We start from the raw sequence: 21,102 nt of genomic DNA, 5'->3' as shown, positions 1-21,102 counted from the left end.
ACTCTGGATTTCTCTCCAACCTCAGTTCAGGAGGGAGCATGCCAGGGAGGGCTCGGCGCAGGGGGCAGGGGGTGCCGGGGAGGGCTCGGGGCGGCTCGGGGAGGGGGTGCCGGGGAGGGGGCTGCCGGGGAGGGGGGTATGGGGGGGGCTCGGGGAGGGGGTGCCGGGGAGGGCTCGGGGAGGGGCGGCGGGCTCCCCCCGGGACCCACGGCTTCTGAACCCCCAAGTGGTCCTGCTCCGGGCTCGGCCTTGTGGGAAGGCTCGAGGGGGTACAGGCGAGGCCCCCGCGCACCGCCCGGGCCCGGAGGCCGCCCTCCGCCATCTTTGCGTCCCGCTCCGCCGCCGCCGCTTCCCCCCGGCTCAGAAGTTTCGCGCCAAATTGTCAGCCCGGCAAGATGGAGCCCGGAGGAGGCCGGGGACATGACGTCACGAGCCGCCAGCCAATCGGATTCGGAGGCCGGTCCGGGAGGCGGAGCTCGCGGGCGCAGAGCGGCCCAATCGCAGGCTGCGGGCCCCCGGGGAGCCAATCAGGGTGCAGCGGCCGCGGCGCCCGGCCGCGGCGCCTGGTTTTTCCCGCGAAAGGCGGCGGCGGGCGCGGAGGTGCTGGTGTGCTGGGTCCGGGGCGTGCGGGGTCGAGGTGAGACTCGGGGCCGGGGCGTGCGGGGGAGGCGAGGTGAGACCCGGGGCCGGGGTGCGGGGGGCCGGGGTGCGGGGGGGCGAGGTGAGACCCGGGGCCGGGGTGTGGGGGGGCCGGGGTGCGGGGGGGCGAGGTGAGCCGGCGGCCCGGGTGCGGGGGTCGAGGTGAGACCCGGGGCCGGGGTGCGTGGGGCCGGGGTGCGGGGGGGCGAGGTGAGACCCGGGGCCGGGGTGTGGGGGGCCGGGGTGCGGTGGGGCGAGGTGAGACCCGGGGCCGGGGTGCCTGGGGCCGGGGTGCGGGGGGGTCGAGGTGAGACCCGGGGCCGGGGTGCGGGGGGCCGGGGTGCGGGGGTCGAGGTGAGACCCGGGGCCGGGGTGCGGGGGGGGCGAGGTGAGACCCGGGGGCCGGGGTGCGGGGGGGCCGGGGTGCGGGGGGGCGAGGTGAGACCCGGGGCCGGGGTGCCTGGGGCCGGGGTGCGGGGGGTCGAGGTGAGACCCGGGGCCGGGGTGCGGGGGGCCGGGGTGCGGGGGTCGAGGTGAGACCCGGGGCCGGGGTGCGGGGGGCCGGGGTGCGGGGGGCCAGGGTGCGGGGGGGCGAGGTGAGACCCGGGGCCGGGGTGCGTGGGGCCGGGGTGCGGGGGGGCGAGGTGAGACCCGGGGCCGGGCTACGGGGGGGGGGGGGCCGGGCGTGCGCAGGCGTCCGCGCAGGAGGGCGCGGCGGGGTGGGCAGGGTGTCCTGGGCGGGCGGCGGTCCCCCGCCCCTTCCCTCCCCTTCCCTCCGAGCCGAGGCCGCCGCCGCTTCCGGCCTGCTCCAGCTGGTCGTCCCCGTGCCAGGCGCAGTCATGTCCGGCTTCGACGACCCCGGCATCTTCTACAGCGACAGCTTCGGGGGAGACCCCGCGGCCGACGAGGGGCAGGCGCGCAAATCGCAGCTGCAGAGGCGCTTCAAGGAGTTCCTGCGGCAGTACCGAGTGGGCACCGACCGCACCGGCTTCACCTTCAAATACAGGTGCGGCCCGGGGAGGCGGGGAGCTGGAGACACCCCCCGCGGCGGAGCAGGCGCCGCTGTGGCCACGCGTGTGCACTCTGAGCCCGTTAGCGCCCCAGTGCACGGATGGGGACAGGGCCCCGGAGAGGTGAAGGAGCCTGTGGATTTGGGTCCCAGCAGAGCTTCATCCCGGCCACTCCCGGGCCGCATTTGGTTATGTACTTTTGATGAATAGCCCCCGGGGCCCCTAACCATCAGCTAGAACTTCCTTGGGCCCTTTGGTTCTTTATCTAGGACTGGTTGCTGTTCACTTCTTGTTTTTCTGTGTCATGTCTCTGATGCCTGGTAAACTCAAGCCCTCTATGGGTGCAAAAGGTGAAGGTGGTGGTCAGGATTTAATTTCACTTAGGCATTCCTTCCAGTCTGGCCGCCTCTGTTGATCAGCACTTGCTGTCTGCCAGGCACTAAGGTACTGTTCCAGGTGCTGGGCTACCCACTGAATCTGCTCTTCGTCATTATATAACCGTTGGCAAGCCCAGCCTCTCACCTTAGCACCTTGAAATGCAGAGGAGTTGAATCTGTGGGTCCAGACATGGGCGTGAAATTATTAGTTGAGTGACTTCCAGGTAACAGTCTCCGTGTCATCAGTAAATGAGTGTCAGCAGTTCTGCCTCCATTTATTCATGTATCAGCTGACATTGACCATGTGTGTGCCAGGCATTGTGCTAGGCACTAAGATATGAAGAGGTCCTGTTGCTTGTTCTTTAGAAGGTTGTACATCAGTGGTCAGTGAAGCTCCTAAGTCAGTGAGGTCAAGGTGTGGAGGCCAAGAGATAAATTACAAAGTGACAGTTGCCTCCAAGGCAGAATAGCAAAGGGGAGTTATGGAGGGCCTCCAGAGGAGCCCACCTTTGGCCCCCAGCTGAGAAGAGTTTCAGATATGGAGGGCCTTCTCTACAGAAGGAGTTGCCTGCCTGGGCGGAGAGTTATGGGTGGTCTGTTATAGTAAAGTGCTTTCTAGGTCAGAGTTGGCTGTTGCATGTGGCTCTGGGACATAAGGTCGAAGGGGTTAAGGTCTGAGATGAGGCTGAAGAGAGGGCTCTGCATAGCGTAGGTCAGTGTCCCTAAGTGCATTTTGGGACGGTAGTCCCATGGGATGGATGCTCTGTAGAAGTCCATCTGGTGGTTGACAAGGTAGTCTCTACCATCTCGTCTCCAGGTTTGAGCTTTGTGGTTTGGTAGCCTCTGACAGAAAGTAAAAGGCTCCAGGGGGTCCTGCAGGGAGAAAAAAACAAAACATCCCAAAGTGACCTGTGCACACAGCCCTGTCTGAGTGTTGAAATATCCTTTAGCCGTCTTGGGGAGTGTTTAACCAGAACTGTTTTTTGAGGATGCCTCTGTGAGAAACAGGGATCCTCTGCAGGGTTATATCACAGAACCACCTAGAAGTTGATGTGTGTTCTGGAAGAGGAGTAGGAGCAACGATGGTGATGATGTGGGCACAGTGAGGGTGCAGGTGCACCTCAGCCAGTGTTGATGTCCTCTTCTCTGCACCCCGCCCTGCCTCCACCTTGCCACCTGCCCACTCCAGGGATGAGCTCAAGCGCCATTACAACCTGGGGGAGTACTGGGTCGAAGTGGAGATGGAGGACCTGGCTAGCTTCGACGAGGACCTGGCTGACTACTTGTACAAGCAGCCGGCCGAGCACTTGCAACTGGTGAGTGGGACCCTGTCCCTCCCTGAATCCCCCAGGGCTGGCCCTGCTCTGGTCACTAACAGGTGTCGCCTTCCTCTTCTCCAGCTAGAGGAAGCTGCGAAGGAGGTGGCTGATGAGGTGACCCGGCCCCGGCCCACAGGGGAGGAGGTGCTCCAGGACATTCAGGTCATGCTCAAGTCGGACGCCAGTCCGTCCAGCATTCGTAGCCTCAAGGTGGGTCCACTTAGAGGCTGGGGGGAGGGTGACAGTGGCTGCTGCACGGAGCATAGGAGCTTCAGACACAGACAGACCTGAGTGCTAGCTGTGTGACCCTGAGCAGCTCACCAGACCTCTCTGAGCCTCTTTCTTCCTCTGTAAAATTAACTCATTGGACAAATGTTTACCGAGCTCTTCTGTGGGCAGGGGATTGAGTTGGGTTCTGGAGAAACAATGTTGAACAACAAACTCCTGTTCCTGTGGACTTTATACCCCCCACCCTGAGGGGTGTGCGGGGGGACCCTGAGTAAACCAGAGTATCACCCATGATGGTTGTAGATGATCGTAAGCGCAGTGGAGGAAGTCAGCGGGTGCAGAGAAGGCTTCCTTGGTGGAGAACCACCTGAGCAAAGGCCAAGCAGGGGGGCAGACAGCTGGGAGAGCACTCCAGGGAGGTGGCGGCACAGCTCCTGCAGAGCCTGAGTGCAAGGAGGGCATGCTATGTTCAAGGCCATGTTGAAGGACAAGCCAGCGTGGCTAGAGAACGATTGGGAGGCAAGCAGGGTGGGCAGAGCCGGTCTGTCATCCAGGTGTTTGTTCTAACCGACAAATACTGAAGGCTGCTTCGCTTAGGTGCTGGGCTAGACCCTCACTATAGACAGATGGGACTGGCTTCTCATGGGGCTTATGGTGGGAGAGACAGGTAAGGGACATGGCGATGGCTTCAGGAGCCGGGTACAGTCATGAAAGAACGAAAAGAACGAGGTAAACATGACAGTGGCTGAGGGAGGTGGATGGTGGTCAGAAGGAGGCCTCTGAGGAAGTGATGTTGGAGGGAGTCTGAGTGATGCATCGTCAGAGGTGTGACAGCCTCAGGAAGAGCCTTCCAGGCTCAAGGAGAAGCAGGTGCAAAGGCATTGAGGTAGGATGGTGTCATGCTTCAAGGAACAAGAAGCAGCCGGGGTGGCCGGACCCCAGTATGGGTGAGGGTTGGAGGAAGGGCAGGGGGAAGGGGAGGGAAGAGGCCAGAGGGCCAGGGCTTTTCTAGCCAAGGGAAGGAGCTTGGATCCTCTATGAAGCACAGTAGAAAGACAGTGTATGTTTAAGTCGAATGAACCAGTTCCATTTGCAAATGATTTCTCAGACTGTCGTGTGGAAAATTTATAAAATAGGCAGGAGAGCAGCGAGCAGGAAGTGATGATGGTCAGGATGGTGGTAGTTGTCATAGGGCTGTTGCTAGAATCTAGGGCAGCACGTGCCTGTGCTCAGCTTTCTCTGCAGTAGGCCCCAGGGTCACCCGGTTAGCTAATGGCACCTCCTCATCATGCGCTGCACCCCCAGGGCCATGCTCTGGTCTTTGCTTGTGTCCCCACATCATGCAGCTCTCTCGGGGCCCATGTCAAGCTGTCTTTGGCTCACACGGTGGCAGGTCTGTTCCAGAAGCAGGGTGGTGGATCCTGGAGCTTGTCAGCTTTACCTCTGCCTTCCCAGCACTGAGGAGGGGTTCCGTGACTCTGGAATCAAGCTCCATGTCACGTTCGCCTCTCTGTGGAAGTGGCATCCGTTGGACCTGTTTTATGGGGGGAGCTGTATGGTTAGAGAGGCAAGGTTCAGCTCCCCTGGGGACACACTTCTTATTTTGGAGGACACAGCGTGCTTCAAGGAACAAGGCTATACCTGGCCTGCTTCAGGTGGTGGATTTTCTGTGATGGGGAGGAGCCCTCCCTAGAAGGATCATTTGTCGGGGTGGCTTGGAGGGGTTGAAACCCATCCTTTCCAGCTCAGGATTCTGGGGTGCCAGGACACCCGCAGCTTTGTAGCTTGTTTCTGAAAAACATGTGCCCCCCCCCCCTTTTTTTTAAAGATTTTATTTATTCCTGAGAGAGAGAGAGAGGCAGAGACACAGGCAGAGGGAGAAGCAGGCCCCATGCATGGAGCCTGACTTGGGACTCAATCCTGGGTCTCCAGGATCATGCCCTGGGCTAACGGCAGTGCCAAAACACTGAGCCACCCGGGCTGCCCCAACACATGCTCTTCTGATTGAACCAGCTGGGTGCCCTAGGAAGAGATTTTTATCACATCACATCTGCTATCCATGTCTCCCTTTAACCAACCACTTCTTGGTGGCTCTGTGCAGTCGGACATGATGTCACACCTGGTGAAGATCCCTGGCATCATCATCTCAGCGTCTGGGGTCCGTGCCAAGGCCACCCGCATCTCTATCCAGTGCCGGAGCTGTCGCAACACGCTTAGTAACATTGCCATGCGCCCGGGCCTGGAGGGCTATGCCCTGCCCAGGAAGTGCAACACGTGAGTGGGCCTTGCCGGGCCCAGTGACTGTTGGGAGTGACGTCTAGAGGGAGATTGGGGGGGAGGACTGGCCTGCAGCACGGGGCGTGCCCTGCGGGGGTGGCACAGGCCTGGGCACCAGGGCTGCTAACCAGGTGTAGTATCCTTCGTTGGTGAGTTCTGTTCGCATCAGGATGCCCACACAACCTTGTGGGGACCCCAGGGTTGGGAGGGAGAAGCAGTCCAGGGGACAGTTCATCTGGGGTCTTCTAAAGCAAACTGGTTTGCCAGGGCAGCCTCCAGGCTGTTCTCCACCCCGCAGCTGGTGCCTACCCTGCGGGTGACCCAGTCATTTCTATGTCACCCAAAGTTAGGTGTGGTCCTGGCCCACACGACCCTCCAGGACCCACTCCCAGGTCCTTCTGGCCTCTGGTTGTCCTTCCTCTCTCTAGGTCCAGCCTCATTTCATCCCTCCTCTGGGATTGCTGAGCATACTTCTGGCACAGGGCCTTTGAACGTGCTATTTCCTCTGCCCCAAACATTTCCCTCTGCCCTCCACAGTCCTCATTTTTCACTTCTGTCCGCTTTCTCTTATGTCATCTCCCAGAGGTTCCTCCCCAGGCCTCCCATCTTACACGTGGTGCACGCATACCTGGTCACTCTAACCCACCTGCCCGACAGCATGGGGCACCACTGTCATTCTGTCCTGCAGCCATTTGGCGGCTGGCTTTTTCAGTCTCCCCAACTGAAATCTTCACTGCCATGTCCCCTGGCCCATTGAACAGTGTCTGGCGCGTAGTGGGTACTTTGCTGTAACAGTGCTAGAGTGATTGAACCGTGACTTCATTACATGGGGGTAAGAAGAGGCCTTGACCCTGAGAATGGTCTCCACGTGCCCAGACCTTCACCAGGAGTTCCTGGGATTGGAGTGGGGGTTTCATGAGGTCATTGGTGAGCTACCTGTGGGGACACCGAGCCTCACGGGGATTGAGAGTGGTTTGTCTGCGTCCTTTAAGTTATTGGAGGAGCCAGGCCTGGTCTGTGGTCCCCCCCGCTCCTTTGAAGGGCCTTGTCCAGCAACTCCTGGAATCCTAAACTTGCCATTGGCTGGATCTTGTCCCCCAACTCCAGTGACCCTCTCTCCTTCACCCTACAGGGATCAGGCTGGGCGCCCCAAGTGCCCCCTGGACCCCTATTTCATCATGCCTGACAAGTGCAAGTGTGTGGACTTCCAGACGCTCAAGCTCCAGGAGCTGCCTGACGCGGTGCCTCATGGCGAGATGCCTAGACACATGCAGCTCTACTGTGACAGGTGAGGTGGGGTGGGGTGGGCATCCCTGGGGGCAGGTGGCCCTGGCTGTGGCTGGTGAGTGGTGGGAGGAGAGGACGGCTTGTTCTGGACACTTGTTCACAGGGACACTGGTGCTTCCCATCTGTTTCCATCTCTTCCCATTCTCCTGGAATCTGCGGGGGCCCGGAGCCCCACCATGCACACAAGGGCCTGGAACTCTAAAGGACTGGCTGGCTTCTAGAGCTTTGAGCCTGGGCTCTTCTGGGAGGGTCCCTGCAGCTCAGAGAGCCCCTGCCCCGCCTGTGTCCCAGGCTCTCTGATAGTATTCTTCCTCGGGTTCGGCCAAAGGAGGATGGTGCTAGGGTGCTTGGCTAGCATTTGGTCCCCTCAGGGCCACCTGGGAGGGAGGCTTGTAGCTGTGGGGGTTGTTCCTCACCTGGGCTTGCACACCTGGACATATGTGCTGGTGTTGCGGTGCCGTGTGTTTCCCTGGGGAGTGGATCCATAGGCTTCCTTAGCTTCATCAGTGACAGCTGTGTGTGTAGAAGTCAGACGGGTGAGTTACGTGAGCTGGATGGAGAAGGCTCGGTTTCCTCATCAGTAAAGTGGGCTCAACGACAGTCCTTAATCTCTAGTGAGGCTGCTGGGAGATGTTAATTGGAAAATGAGCCTATTTTGTATAGGCCCTTGATACAAGTTAAGTATTTGGTGCTTGTTAGGTTATTCTCCACACAGTTTGTAGTCCAGACTTAAGAAGTGGTACGTGGGAAGGGTGCCCCAGAGTCCTCTCAGAATTATGACAAGATGCCCACGGACGGTCCTCTGTGGGATGGGACTATTTCTGGCACGTGGAAAGAACACTTTTGGGTCTGTGTCCTCTCTTGAGCAGGTCCGATCACTTTATCACTGTTCCCCACTCCCCCCAAGCTCAGAGAGGTGCGGTGACTTTGTTGAGGCCACACAGCTTCTAAGTGGCAAGAGTGCAGCTACGTGCCCCAGGGTCCCCTCCGTGCTGCACTGCGGTTCTGACTGGAGGGACTTGGAGACTTCTGTTTCAGCATCTTAGTTTTGAAAAGACGACCTGGAAGTCCAGAGGCAGGATGAGTTGACTGAGCTCATGGAGCCCCGAAGAGGCAGAAATGGGGGGTGGTGGTGACCCTTGCAGAGAAGCTGGAGGGCCTGCGGAGGAAGGCTTCCCAAGGTGGCTGAGGGGAGCCCTGCGACGAGTCCGCAGCAGCTAAGATGGGGATGGGGCTTCTGAAGACTGGGTGGGCTAGTGCTGAGCCTGCCCTGTGGCCCCAACTGGCGGAACGAATGAGCCCTTGAGGGCAGGGAAGGGTCAAGGCCACCACAGCGACCAAGGGCGGTGCGCAGCCTTGGTCTTCAGTGTCCTACCTGGGCCATGCGTGCTTGGCGTGGGGGCCCCGAGGGATGTAGAGGCCTGGGGCCAGCCCGGGAGGTGAGGGTGACAGGGTGGGTGATGGTCAGGGACTCGCTGTGCCCACCAGGCTGTCATCTTTGTTTCCCCTCCCCCTGTCTCCTCAGGTACCTGTGTGACAAGGTTGTCCCTGGGAACAGGGTCACCATCATGGGCATCTACTCCATCAAGAAATTTGGCCTGACCACCAGCAAGGGCCGTGATAGGGTGGGTGTGGGCATCCGGAGCTCCTACATCCGTGTCCTGGGCATCCAGGTGGACACAGATGGCTCCGGTGAGTGGGGCCTGGGCCCTGCCTGTGCCAGCCCCCGTGCCCAGCCCCCCTGCTGTCTCTCCCCTGGGTTATTGTTGGGCCTCCCTGTCTCCCTCTGCCCACCCTTCCCAGTGGTACCTGGGGGCCTCCAGGGTCCGGCCCTCCAGGTCCTCAGACCAGCCTTCCTCTCCCTTCCTGGACCCCGAGAACCAGCTCAGGCTTGTGCTGGCCAGGCTCTGGGGCCTGACCTGCAGGGGGCCCTGACCATGCTGGCCGGGTGTCCTCACACAGCACCCACATGCCCTCCCTCTCCGGCCCACCCACTCAGGCCGCAGCTTTGCCGGGGCCGTGACCCCCCAGGAAGAGGAGGAGTTCCGGCGCCTGGCCGCCCTCCCCAATGTCTACGAGGTCATCTCCAAGAGCATCGCTCCGTCCATCTTTGGGGGCACAGACATGAAGAAGGCCATCGCCTGCTTGCTGTTTGGGGGTTCCCGAAAGAGGTGGGGGTTCAGTACTGCCAGGTCTGGGGAGCTTGGCCCATGGAGGGAGCTGCTGAAGCTCAAGACTTGAATGTTCTCACTTTCCCAGGATCCTCAGCCTTGCCTGCTATTCCCAGCCCCTTCTCCAGCATCCAGCCTTGCTGTCAGCCTGCTAATGGCCAGTCCATGCTCTCCTACCCAGAGGGATCCCGTGACCTGGGCTAGGGGTGGCCTGGGGGAAGGGGCCAGCAGATGCAGTGGGGAGAGCTCTGGGCTTGGAGTCTGGAGACAAGAGGTTAAATCTCTGCTTTGCTGCTTATTTCCTGTGTGACCTTGGGTGAGAGATACCACCTCTCTGGGCCCAAGTTTCCTTGGCAACAGGGAAGGAAAGGACATAGCACTTGTAGGACAGTGTGTGTCCTTTTGAAACTAGAAAGCAGTGGAGCTAGGACGATAACGATACCAGCAGCCTCCACATACGGGGTCCTCACTGTGCACTGGCCTTCTTGCAAGTGCTTTCGTGTGTGCGACACCCAGCCAGTCCTCATGGTGACCCTCAGAGGAAGGGATGTTTGATCAGACACTGTGTGCCCTGGCCCTGAGTGTCCTGTCTTTGGCCGACCCTGCCCTGGAGACCAACTGTTTCCTCCAACGTTACTACGGGTGAGGCAGGGGACATGGTGGCCGCTGTGCAGGAGGGTCTTAGCCCAGAGCCTCTGCCTGCCCGATGCTCTGAGGCTTGTGGCACAGGCTGTGGGGCCGACTGCCAGCTTGCCCTATGACTGGCCTCAGTCTCATCCTTGCCCACCTGCCTGTCTTCCCCCAGGCTCCCCGACGGACTCACCCGCCGAGGAGACATCAATCTGCTGATGCTGGGGGACCCTGGGACGGCCAAGTCCCAGCTGCTGAAGTTTGTGGAGAAGTGCTCTCCCATCGGGGTGAGTGCCTGGGCCTTGCTGTTTTGCTTGGCTGCCCCTGTGGGAAGGCAGGCTGCGGGCAGGGCCGCGGGGTCCCTGGGCCTTCTGGGGGCTGGCCCCCCACAGTCTCTTCCTTATTCTTGTTGGTCATGGTCGGGACAGAACAGAGTGAAGGAAGGGGGCCATCGGGCATGGGTGGGTCTGGGGTGGCGGGTGGAGTGTGGCCTAAGAGGCTTTGGGTCTCAGCCTGGCCAGGAGCTAGCTGGCTGTGGACCCTGAGCAAGTTTATCGTGTAGATGTGCTGGCCTCATGCTCCGCTCACTGCATGGTGGGCACTGTGGTGCCTTTTAAGGAGGAAACGGTACAGAATAGGTCACTCTTGCCCGGGATCCCACAGCTAGTAAGTGCGAGCACAGGGATGTGACCCCAGTTGTATGGTAGGTGGGGTCCTCTGTGTTGTGGTCAGTGGGTCTGGGGGCTCAGAGTGGGGCGAAGCTGACCCAGGGGAACAGGGCTGCGCCGGTGGGAGGTATGGCCCGCGGGTCGGTCAGAGAGGAGAGATGCCCGGTGTGGACTCTGGTGGTTGTCTGATGAAAACACACGAGCTCTACTGTGCACTGCGGGGTGGTTTTCAGTGTCTGGTGGCCACATTGAAAGACTAAAAGGAGTAGAGGAAATAAATCTTCATATTCTAATTCAGTGTATCTGAAGTGTTAACTCTTTTAGTGTGCAGTGTAATATAAATACCATTGCATGCTTTACGTTCTTTTTTTAAGCACTAAGTTCAAAACCATGTGTCTTTTACATCATAAGCTCACCTCACTTTGGACAGTGGCAGTGTGGGGCATGTGGGTCTGCACAAAGAGGAAGGGCCTGGGGAGGGAGAGCCTTTTCCTTAGGGGTTGGGAGTCCCCATCCCAGCCCTAAGGCCACCTGGAAGTAGGTTGTTCCTCTCCTGTGGGCCTCCATGGGCTCACCTATGAGCCGGGCCCCTGAGCGCTACATCGTAGGGCTGTGGTGGGGCTCAGATGACCATGGATGTGGATTCCCCCTCGGTCAGAACCTAGTGGCCAGACTGGTGCCAGGGCTGCCTTCCACCCGAGGGAGCAGCACAGGTTCTGTTCAGGGCTCTGCAGCCAGCTTTGGTGCGTGACACTGGGCGAGTCACTTCAGTTTGGGCCCTTAACTCTCTGGGGTGAGGGCCTGGAGCTGGAGCTGGGTTGAGTCCTGATACCTCCCTCCCCTCGCCCAGGTGTACACATCTGGGAAAGGCAGCAGTGCAGCCGGCCTGACAGCCTCAGTGATGAGGGACCCCTCGTCCCGGAACTTCATCATGGAAGGTGGTGCCATGGTCCTGGCTGATGGTGGAGTTGTCTGTATTGACGAGTTTGACAAGGTGGGTCTGATGGTGAGGTGGCGGCTGAAAGGTGGGTAGCACCTCATAGTTGTGGGGCTGGGCTTGTGGCCTCCTGTGCTCAGACAGCAGCAACTACCTCTGACTTGGAGACCAGCACTGGGTCTCCGGGCCTGTTACTAGAGGGAAGTAGTTGAACCTCTCTGAGCCTCAGTTTTTTTTTTTTTTTTTTATTATTCATAGAGACACAGCTAGAGAGAGAGGCAGAGACACAGGCAGAGGGAGAAGCAGGCTCCATGCAGGGAGCCCGATGTGGGACTCGATCCTGGGACTCGAGGATCACGCCCTGGGCTGCAGGTGGTGCTAAACCGCTGCGCCACCGGGGCTGCCCTGAGCCTCAGTTCCACATCTCGAGAGTAGGGATAGGAGAGCCAGGCCCACACAGCTTATTGTCAGCAGGATGAGAGGACACCTAGCTCCTGCCATGGGCCTGGTGTAGAGTCGGGTCTTGGGACTGGTAGCTGCATGGTGTTCTGCTGCCCTGGTCACCTGCCCCCTCGCCTGGGTGCCACAGACATTTCTGCCCCACACAGATGCGGGAAGACGACCGAGTGGCAATCCACGAGGCCATGGAGCAGCAGACCATCTCTATAGCCAAGGTGCGTGGCTGCCATGCAGCCTGGCCCAGCCATGGGGAGGGTGCTGGCCGGGGCCAGGGGTGGGGGTAGGTGCTCGGGCCCCAGCCTTGGGCTGCTCTATGCACCCAGGGCTGGGGCTTGTTGGCCTGTGTCCGCTGGCGGCAGCAGTTGGCCTAACATCCGTTGGCCTGGTGTCTGTCCACCTGGCGTGCTGCAGTGAGTGCATGTTTGCACGGAGGGCTATGTCCCTGGCTCCTCATGTCTGTCCTCTCATTCCCTCCCTCCCCCTCTCAGGCCGGGATCACCACCACCCTCAACTCCCGCTGCTCTGTCCTGGCTGCCGCCAACTCGGTGTTCGGTCGTTGGGATGAGACGAAGGGGGAGGACAACATTGACTTTATGCCCACCATCTTGTCCCGCTTTGACATGATCTTCATCGTCAAGGATGAACACAATGAGGAGAGGGATGTGGTGAGTGCTGAGCGGGCTGGGACCATGGTTCTGAGGGCAGGTAAACAAGGGCCTTGGCGCTAAGTCCTGCACATCAGACCTGCCTGTTAACAGGCAGCTGGGGGCAATGGCTGCAGAGAATGCTGGGCCAGGGGTCCAGAGTCCTGCTCCTGGGGGTGCTGTGCTTGCACTTGGGTAAATGATTCCCTCCCTGGGGCCCAGCCCCTTGCATCCAAAACAAGGGAACTGGACTCTGCAAGTAACAGAACCCCAGCTCTGGCCAGAACGTTTCTGGAAGGGACAGAGTGGCTTATGTAGGGAGCGAGGCTAGGGGTGTGAGGCCCACCCGGCTCTGGGCTCAGTATCTGAGCTCTGTCTCTGCCTCCCTTGCCAGAGTCTTAGTCTCAGCCAGCTGCTCTCCTCGTCGTGGCAGATAAGGCCCTGGCAGCTCTGGGATTTTGTCTAATCAGCTCACAGCTCGCAAGGAAAGAGGGGCCTCCTCCTTTCTGTGGGTTCTGGCCCATCCAGCTCCTCCCTCCCTGCCTGCTCAACTTGTGTGGGGATGCTGGTGTGGGGATGCTGGCTCAGGAGGGCCCACGGGCTGACCCAGTGTCCCCTCGGCTCCCCCTAGATGCTGGCCAAACACGTCATCACTCTGCACGTGAGTGCGCTGACCCAGACCCAGGCTGTGGAGGGTGAGGTGGACCTGACCAAGCTGAAGAAGTTCATTGCCTACTGCCGAGCGTGAGTCCTGGACGCAGGCCCTGCGGGAGTCTCCCGGGGTGGGAGGGGACCTTGAAGCCTGGGCCTGCTTCTCACACAGGATGCCTGACATGAGGCCCTTTTTGGGGTTTGGGCTTTGCTCCTATCTGACCTTGTACAGGTCATGCGGTGGCTCCTGGCCTCAGTTTCCCCGTTGCTAAAATGAGAAGGTAGGAATTAGAAGGTCTCGAAACCCCACCAGGACTCTTACGTGCAGGGAGGCAGCGCAGTGGGGACCCTGTGGACGTGGGCTCTGGGTGACGTCTGCCCCACTGTGTGACCTTGGGCAAGTTGGTTGGCCCCTGAGCCTCTCTTTCCCTGGATTGGTGTGACCTAGGGTTCTTGTGAGGATTGCACAGATGATTGAGTGCTCGGTGCAGCCTTGCACTGAGGAAACATTCAGGAAATGGCAGCTGCAACTTCTATTCTCGTTCTTCTCACAAATTGCCAGTAATAGTGATCCCGCATATAGTCAGTGTTCAGTGCCAGGTGGTCCTCTGAGTGAGTGACGTGTGAATGAGCTTAACCCTGTCCCAAAGCCTTTGTGAGTGCTGTAGTAAGCCGTCGTACAGGTGGGACTGAGGCGGAGAAGCAGAGGGAAAGAGGTTAAGTGACTCATCCAAGGTCGTTAGTGGAAGGTAGCAGAGCCAGGATTTGAACCCAGGCACTGTGCTGGGAAGCTGCACCTCTGCCTCTCTTGTCTCTTGTTGGAGATAAAACCTGAGGGTGGGGGTCTTAGAGGGCCCCTCTTGCAGGAGATGAGGCGCTATAGTCAGGTGGGTCCCTAAGTACCCGCCCCCCCCAGCTGCAGTGATGAGCCCAGCAGCTCCTGCTCCAGCAGTCCTTGTCACAATTCCTTTTTTTTTAATTTATTATTTTTTTAAGATTTTATTTATTCATGAGACACACACACACACAGAGGCAGAGACACAGGCAGAGGGAGAAGCAGGCTCCATGCAGGGAGCCCGATGTGGGACTTGATCCCGAGACTCCAGGATCACACCCTGGGCTGAAGGCAGGCGCTAAACCCCTGAGCCACCTGGGGATCTCCTTTCGTCACAATTCCTTTTGGCCACATCCTCGGGGGCTTGGCCCTGGGTGTGAGTCACCCCACCTTGATGCCAGGTCCTGGGTGGCTGTGGGGAATGGACTCCCTTCTCCTGGCCTGGTTTCTTATCCTCAGGAGGAGGGTGGGATTAGGTGATCTGAGCATTGTCCTGAATCTGTGATGTCATTTGGCTGGGGATACAGTGGGTGTCCCAAGGTTCCTTCCTGGACCAATGGCAGCTGCTCCCCCATCCTGCAGGAAGTGTGGCCCCCGGCTATCGGCAGAGGCTGCAGAGAAACTGAAGAACCGGTATATCATCATGCGGAGCGGGGCCCGGCAGCATGAGAGGGACAGCGACCGCCGCTCCAACATTCCCATCACTGTGCGGTGAGTAGGGGCCAGGGGACTGGACCCAGGTGGGCAGGACGGGCCTCAGTTTACACAGCAGGATGTGCCCAGCAAGCCTGAGGCCAAGGGCCCCTATTACCACTGCAGGCCCATAATAAGGGCTGCTGGTCAGGTCAGCTTGGGGGAGCATCAGCAGTGGCCTCCCTGATGATATGTATTTCTTGGCTTGTTTTAAGTTTGAGGAAACGTGGAATCTGTTTTTTCTGAATTTTGTCTGGCTTCCCTCATTGCAGGAAAGCCTGGGGGTGAGGGAAGGGCCTGGTCATGGGAGTTCAAGACCTGGGTCTTAGACTTTGGCCCTCTCTGACTGAAGGGAAATTCCTTTCCTTCTCTGGACCTCAGTTTTCATAGTTCTTAACTTTTCATTCTTTGGAGTTTATACAGTAGGAGGTTGGGCCTACCTGGGCTGGATCCTGTCTCTAGTAGGATTAGTTAGAAATGGATTTAGCTGTAAGTAATGGAAAACTCAAAAAAAAAAAAAAAAAAAAGAAAGAAAGAAAAAACTCAAAAAAGTAAAGTCAATAAATTGAAAATTTACTTCTCACATAAAGATGTTTGAGGGTAAGTGGTACAGGGTTGGTGTGATGGCTCCTCAGTGTCATTAGCAACTTGGGCTCATCCTCATAGATGGCTGCTGGATCTCTAGCCATCACCTCTGCATTCCAGGCGACAGGAGAGGAAGGGGAAGAAGGGCCCATCTTTCCTTAAAGATGTTTCCTGAAATCCCCACAAAATGTTTGAACTGAGAACTTATTGGCTGAATCTTAGTCACATAGACACGTCTAGATGCAAGGGAAGCTGGGGAATGTCTTAGCTGGGTGCCACATGCCGGAGTCAAAATCGGGGTTCCGTCACCGAGGAGGAAAGGGCAGCAGTCTCCTCTGCGGCCTTCCTCCCTTGGGCGGGGTGAGGCCGTGAACTGAGTCCACCGGTGGTTCCCACAGGCAGCTGGAGGCCATTGTGCGCATCGCGGAGGCCCTCAGCAAGATGAAGCTGCAGCCCTTTGCCACAGAAGCGGATGTGGAGGAGGCTCTGCGGCTCTTCCAGGTGTCCACGCTGGATGCCGCCTTGTCCGGCACTCTGTCAGGTGAGCGGACCCCCTGGGACACGGGCTCGGCCGTGCTGAGGTCCCAGCTTGGTGCCCTGGGGGGGCCAGGCAGTGCCCCAGAGCCTGGGAGCCTGTGTTGCTTCTGTGCGTTGGCCCAGCATCTATGAACTACCTCCCTTGCGCTTGGCCCTTCCCCTCCATCTTCCTCCCTGATGAGAAGCCACAGCGTTCCCCCCCAGACCCTTGAACATGATCCTTTTGGCTCTGTTAATGATTAAGAACTGTGATTTTATCATTGTTGGGGATAGCACTCCTGCCCTAAGCTCATAACGATTTTGAGCGCTTCCAGAGCTCTTTTCCTTGTTCTGTGTCCAGCTGCCCCCAGAGACTGGATGGGCACACAGAAGACAGACAGGCACTCGGGGGCTGGGTCCGGGTGCCAAGGTGTGGTTCCCTAGCTGGACTGCAGATCTCTCCACCCATGGGCCTGTGTGGGTCAGACCCCTGTTGATCCTATTCTGGGTTCAGGCTCGGCCTTGAGCAGGCTCTCCTGGAGCTCGGCCTGTGGCAGGCTCTCCTGGAGCTCGGCCTTGAGTGGGCCCTCCTGGAGCTCAGCCTTGAGCGGGCCCTCCTGGAGCTCAGCCTTGAGCGGGCTCTCCTGGAGCTCGGCCTGTGGCAGGGTCTCCTGGAGCTCGGCCTTGAGCGGGCCCTCCTGGAGCTCGGCCTTGAGTGGGCCCTCCTGGAGCTCAGCCTTGAGTGGGCCCTCCTGGAGCTCAGCCTTGAGCGGGCCCTCCTGGAGCTCGGCCTGTGGCAGGCTCTCCTGGAGCTTGGCCTTGAGCGGGCTCTCCTGGAGCTTGGCCTGTGGTGGGCCCTCCTGGAGCTCGGCCTTGAGCGGGCCCTGCCAGAGCTCAGACTTGAGTGGGCCCTCCTGGAGCTCGGCCTTGAGCGGGCCCTCCTGGAGCTCGGCCTTGAGCGGGCCCTCCCGGAGCTCGGCCTGTGGCAGGCTCTCCTGGAGCTCGGCCTTGAGCGGGCTCTCCTGGAGCTTGGCCTGTGGTGGGCCCTCCTGGAGCTCGGCCTGTGGCGGGCCCTCCTGGAGCTCGGCCTTGAGCGGGCCCTGCCAGAGCTCAGACTTGAGTGGGCCCTCCTGGAGCTCGGCCTTGAGCGGGCCCTCCTGGAGCTCGGCCTTGAGCGGGCCCTCCCGGAGCTCGGCCTGTGGCAGGCTCTCCTGGAGCTCGGCCTTGAGCGGGCTCTCCTGGAGCTTGGCCTGTGGTGGGCCCTCCTGGAGCTCGGCCTGTGGCGGGCCCTCCTGGAGCTCGGCCTTGAGCGGGCCCTGCCAGAGCTCAGACTTGAGTGGGCCCTCCTGGAGCTCGGCCTTGAGCGGGCCCTCCCAGAGCTCGGCCTGTGGCAGGCTCTCCTGGAGCTCGGCCTTGAGTGGGCCCTCCTGGAGCTCGGCCTGTGGCGGGCCCTCCTGGAGCTCAGCCTTGAGCGGGCTCTCCTGGAGCTCGGCCTTGAGCGGGCTCTCCTGGAGCTTGGCCTGTGGTGGGCCCTCCTGGAGCTCGGCCTGTGGCGGGCCCTCCTGGAGCTCGGCCTTGAGCGGGCCCTCCCGGAGCTCGGCCTGTGGCAGGCTCTCCTGGAATGGGCTCATTCCTTCACGTGTGGGTGTCGTGTTTGCCAGACACCATTCCAGGGGTCATGGTTTAAGAGTGAAGGGACCTCAAAGTCCCTACCCTGTGGGCCTCATTCTGAGTGAAGGGAGAGACAGCAGAGGCAGATGGCTCTGTAGAGAGTGAGGTGGGGGGGTTGTGGCAGGGAGTGGGGTGGGGGTTTGTGGCAGGCCAGGTGTGTTGGGAGGAGAAGATGCCTCCCCATGGAGGAGGGGGTGGTCAGGACGGCGTCTGTCTCTGAGGAGGTGATGTTATGGAGGCAGTAGTGCAACGTGAGGACATAAGGCCCTGGGGGGCGGGGGGCAGAGAACTCTCTGGGTAGATAGAGGGAAGACTCAATGCTGTGCCTCCACAGAGGGTGCAGGCTTGGCAGATTCCAGGACCGGAGTGGCTGGGACCTGGGGTGGTGAGAAGGGCCTGATCACCCCTACCCTCCCCCCTTGGGGATGGCTGCCTCTGCTCTCTGCTCTCGAGGGGATTTCTGTCTGGTGAGACATTGGTGAACAGAGGGCTGTCTGGAATGCTGATGCAGAGGGCACATGTGATTTGGGACAGTGACATTTGAGTTAGGCCTTGCAGCCTGTGTAGGAGTTTGCCGTGTAGACCCGTTTCAACCTGGAGCCTTGAAGTCCCTCTGAGGGGCTTTGCTGACCGTGCTGACTGTCTCCTCTGCTGAAACTCCACGGCATCTGTAGGCAGGCCATGCTCAGCAGGAGAGACTCACCCTGAACAGTAGTTGGAAGTCAGGAGCCTCCTGCTTGCCAGGGCACCTGAACAGCCGGATGGGGTCCCTGCATTACCAGCATACTCAGTCAGCTCGTGTCCCTCCTCAGAGCCCTCCACTGCCTGCTTCTCCCAGAATCACAGCAAAACCTGTTCCTGGCCCCTGGACTGGGCTTTGAACAAAGCCGGGTTTTTCCCTTCATACCTTTGCAGCTGCCATCCCCTCTGCCTGGAACATCCTTCAGCACAGGCGGGCCTTGTCTGCTGACTCGGGGCACTCATGAGCCATCTGCTCAGGCCTACGCTGCTGTCCTCTGCGAGCTCCTCCCCTTCCTTGAGGTTTTTCTCCTTTTGAGTTTTTCTTCTGAGCCACCTTTGTCTCAGGGACCCTGTCTCCCCAGGCCTCCCACCATGGGCACACCGAGTTCCATGGGCACCCTGTTCCCACCCACCTATCTCCCTTTGCCCATAGGGGTGGAGGGCTTTACCAGCCAGGAGGACCAGGAGCTTCTGAGCCGCATCGAGAAGCAGCTGAAGCGCCGCTTTGCCATCGGCTCCCAGGTGTCAGAGCACAGCATCATCCAGGACTTTACCAAGCAGGTGCGCCTTCCCCGGGGCCTGGTAGTGGGGCCTGGTAGTGGGGCTGGGGGTTTCCTGCCAGCTCCTGTAGCCTGGTCCTCATGCACCTGGCACCTGTGTCCTGTTGCTCAACAGACGGGCCTGGGATTAGGATGGGGCAGTGGTTCCTGTCGTTCGTCACCTAGGGACTGCTTCAGTCTGGGCTGGGGGGTGGTTTTCTGTCCCATTAGAGAAGAGGACAGGGGCTGGCGTTCTCATAGAGCTACACCCAGGCTCCCCCATCTGTCCTTTCCCCCACTGCCTGGCTTTTATGGGATGAGAGGGGCAGAGCCGGAGGGTGAGCCGTGCAGTTCTCGAAGGACAGTGCTCTGGACCCCAGAGAGGGGGTGGGGCCTTCCGGATGCCGTGGAGAGCTTGTGGTCATCAAAACCACAGGAACAATCCATCAGTTGCTGGTTTCAGCTCCTCTTCATGTGCATCATCCGGTTTCAGTCTTTACAGCAGTTTCGTGCAGTAGGTGGTCCCACGCCCCATGTAGGTGAGCAGACCGAGGCTTCCAGAGAGGTTTAGGGGTCAAGAGTTGGGTTCTAGAGTCCGTGGACTCAGTTGACAGTTCCAGCTCTGCCACTTAATTGCTGTGTGACTTTGAGTGGGTGACTTAGCCTCTGTGTGCCTCAGCTCCTCCCCTGTAACATGGGCATAACTGCAGTACAGCTGCGTGGGGACCAGGTGAGGTGACGTTCGCCCCATAGGTGCTCAGGACATGTGAGCTCTTCTTGGGAGCAAAGGAGACGGTTGTGAAGGCCTTTTATAAACCAGCAGGTTCTCCACAAGCAGGGAGGACATGAGGGCTCCCTTGGGGCTCCGCAGGGCCAGTGGGTGGGCCAGAGGCTGTTCTGGGGTTCCCTCGGGAGGCATGCTCCTGCATCCGGCCTTGTGTCCACAGAAATATCCGGAGCACGCCATCCACAAGGTCCTGCAGCTCATGCTGCGACGGGGCGAGATCCAGCATCGCATGCAGCGCAAGGTCCTCTACCGCCTCAAGTGAGCCCTGCTGCCCCGTGGACTTGCCCTTGCCTCCTCTGCGTCCCACCGCCCAAATGGCGCCAGCCTCTGCCTCCCCACCGCTGTCTTGGACATCCCACGCGCTATGCCCCTCCTGGGTGGAGGGGTCCCCACCTGCCCTGGTGGAAGGAGCACCCTGCCCGCCTCACTGCCTCTGGGTGTCTGCTTCTGGTGCAGCTCCAGGAAATGTGCTTTTAGAGTTTGTTGAAATAATAAAGCCGTGGTGTGTTTGTATGCCTGTGGGCTTCTGTGCCAGGGAGCTTGTTGCCACCCCCACGTTGCCTTCACAGCAAAGCAGGTGTGGGGGAAGGACAGGCCCTGGAGTCAGACAGAATGCGTTTCTGACCTGCATCGGCCACTCAGGCTCTTTCCCTTTCCTTCTCTGGGTTCCTGAACTAGTCAGTGGGGATGTGGCCAGTTCCTTGCTGGCGGTGGTGAGAATGCCACCAGAGCTAGCACGCATGCAAGCGCTCTGTAGAGTGCGAGAGGTCGGCCCGCCTCCACCCTTGCCCAGCAGCTTGGAGGGTGGGCACGAGCCGTGGTTTTGCCTCGGACTGGCTGGTTCACCAGTCTTCTCTGTGCCTCAGTTTCCTGAGCCATAAAGGATGACACACTTGCTTTGTAGGGGTGTGTTTAGGATAAGTGGAGCCAAGTAGTTGGGCAGACTGAGCCGTGTGGTGAGACTGATGGCATTTGGGATTTGGGGACATGGGTTCCCACCAGGCCTTAGAGCTGTGATGTGGCTAAGAAGCAGAGGTGCTGGAATTCTGTGGGCCTCTTTGCCCCTGGGGGGCTCCCCACAGCTGTGCGGCCTTGGCTGTGGCACTGGACTTCCCTGTGCCCGAGGATGTGCCTTCATTTATTTTGCCATTTCCTTTATTTATTTATTTTTTTGGATCCGGTTAACATCCATCATTACACAGTTCTTTTTCTTGTGACGGAAAATCTTAGGTCTCTATTAGCATTAGCTACTTTCAAATACTCAGTACAGTGTTAGCAACTGCAGTCACCGTGTGGGGTGTTGCATCCCATGACGTCCTTTGGAGCAGGTGTGCACCTTTGACACCCATTTCGGCCATTCCCCAGCCCCACCCCTGATACCACTTATCTATTGTCTGTGTCTGTTGAAGTGTTATTGTTTTTTTTTTTTCAGGATTCC

At 59.3% G+C, this 21,102-nt stretch overlaps 1 protein-coding gene across 2 annotated transcripts; it reads left to right on the top strand.

Moving 5' to 3' along the window:
• Window positions 1-522: 522 nt before the first annotated feature.
• Window positions 523-20,177, top strand: MCM5 (minichromosome maintenance complex component 5). 2 transcript variants are annotated; one of them, XM_038550729.1, is made up of 17 exons: window positions 523-637; window positions 1,471-1,645; window positions 3,216-3,342; window positions 3,427-3,555; window positions 5,675-5,847; window positions 6,983-7,138; window positions 8,663-8,829; window positions 9,137-9,308; window positions 10,114-10,225; window positions 11,457-11,600; window positions 12,152-12,217; window positions 12,491-12,667; window positions 13,278-13,390; window positions 14,715-14,843; window positions 15,809-15,951; window positions 18,772-18,899; window positions 19,825-19,926. In XM_038550729.1, exons 2-17 carry the CDS (start codon window positions 1,479-1,481, stop codon window positions 19,924-19,926), a joined length of 2,205 nt encoding a protein of 734 aa, XP_038406657.1. In that variant the 5' UTR covers window positions 523-637; window positions 1,471-1,478. The 2 variants fall into 2 exon arrangements, with proteins under 2 accessions (XP_038406657.1, XP_038406656.1); XM_038550728.1 differs by lacking the exon at window positions 523-637 and having other exon boundaries at window positions 1,479-1,645; window positions 19,825-20,177.
• Window positions 20,178-21,102: the final 925 nt, after the last annotated feature.

Source organism: Canis lupus, chromosome 10 (assembly GCF_011100685.1).
Source record: "Canis lupus familiaris isolate Mischka breed German Shepherd chromosome 10, alternate assembly UU_Cfam_GSD_1.0, whole genome shotgun sequence".
Lineage (NCBI taxonomy): Eukaryota > Metazoa > Chordata > Mammalia > Carnivora > Canidae > Canis > Canis lupus.
The sequence above is the reverse complement of the archived record's forward strand: the minus strand, read 5'-3'. Positions and strand labels throughout refer to the sequence as shown.

Excerpts from the sequence above, each read along its gene's own strand:
- MCM5 (XM_038550728.1), top strand. The coding sequence starts at position 1,479 with ATGTCCGGCTTCGACGACCCCGGCATCTTCTACAGCGACAGCTTCGGG. Across the intron at positions 10,226-11,456 it reads AGAAGTGCTCTCCCATCGGG|GTGTACACATCTGGGAAAGG; the intron begins GTGAGTGCCTGG and ends CCCCTCGCCCAG. Across the intron at positions 11,601-12,151 it reads GTATTGACGAGTTTGACAAG|ATGCGGGAAGACGACCGAGT; the intron begins GTGGGTCTGATG and ends TGCCCCACACAG.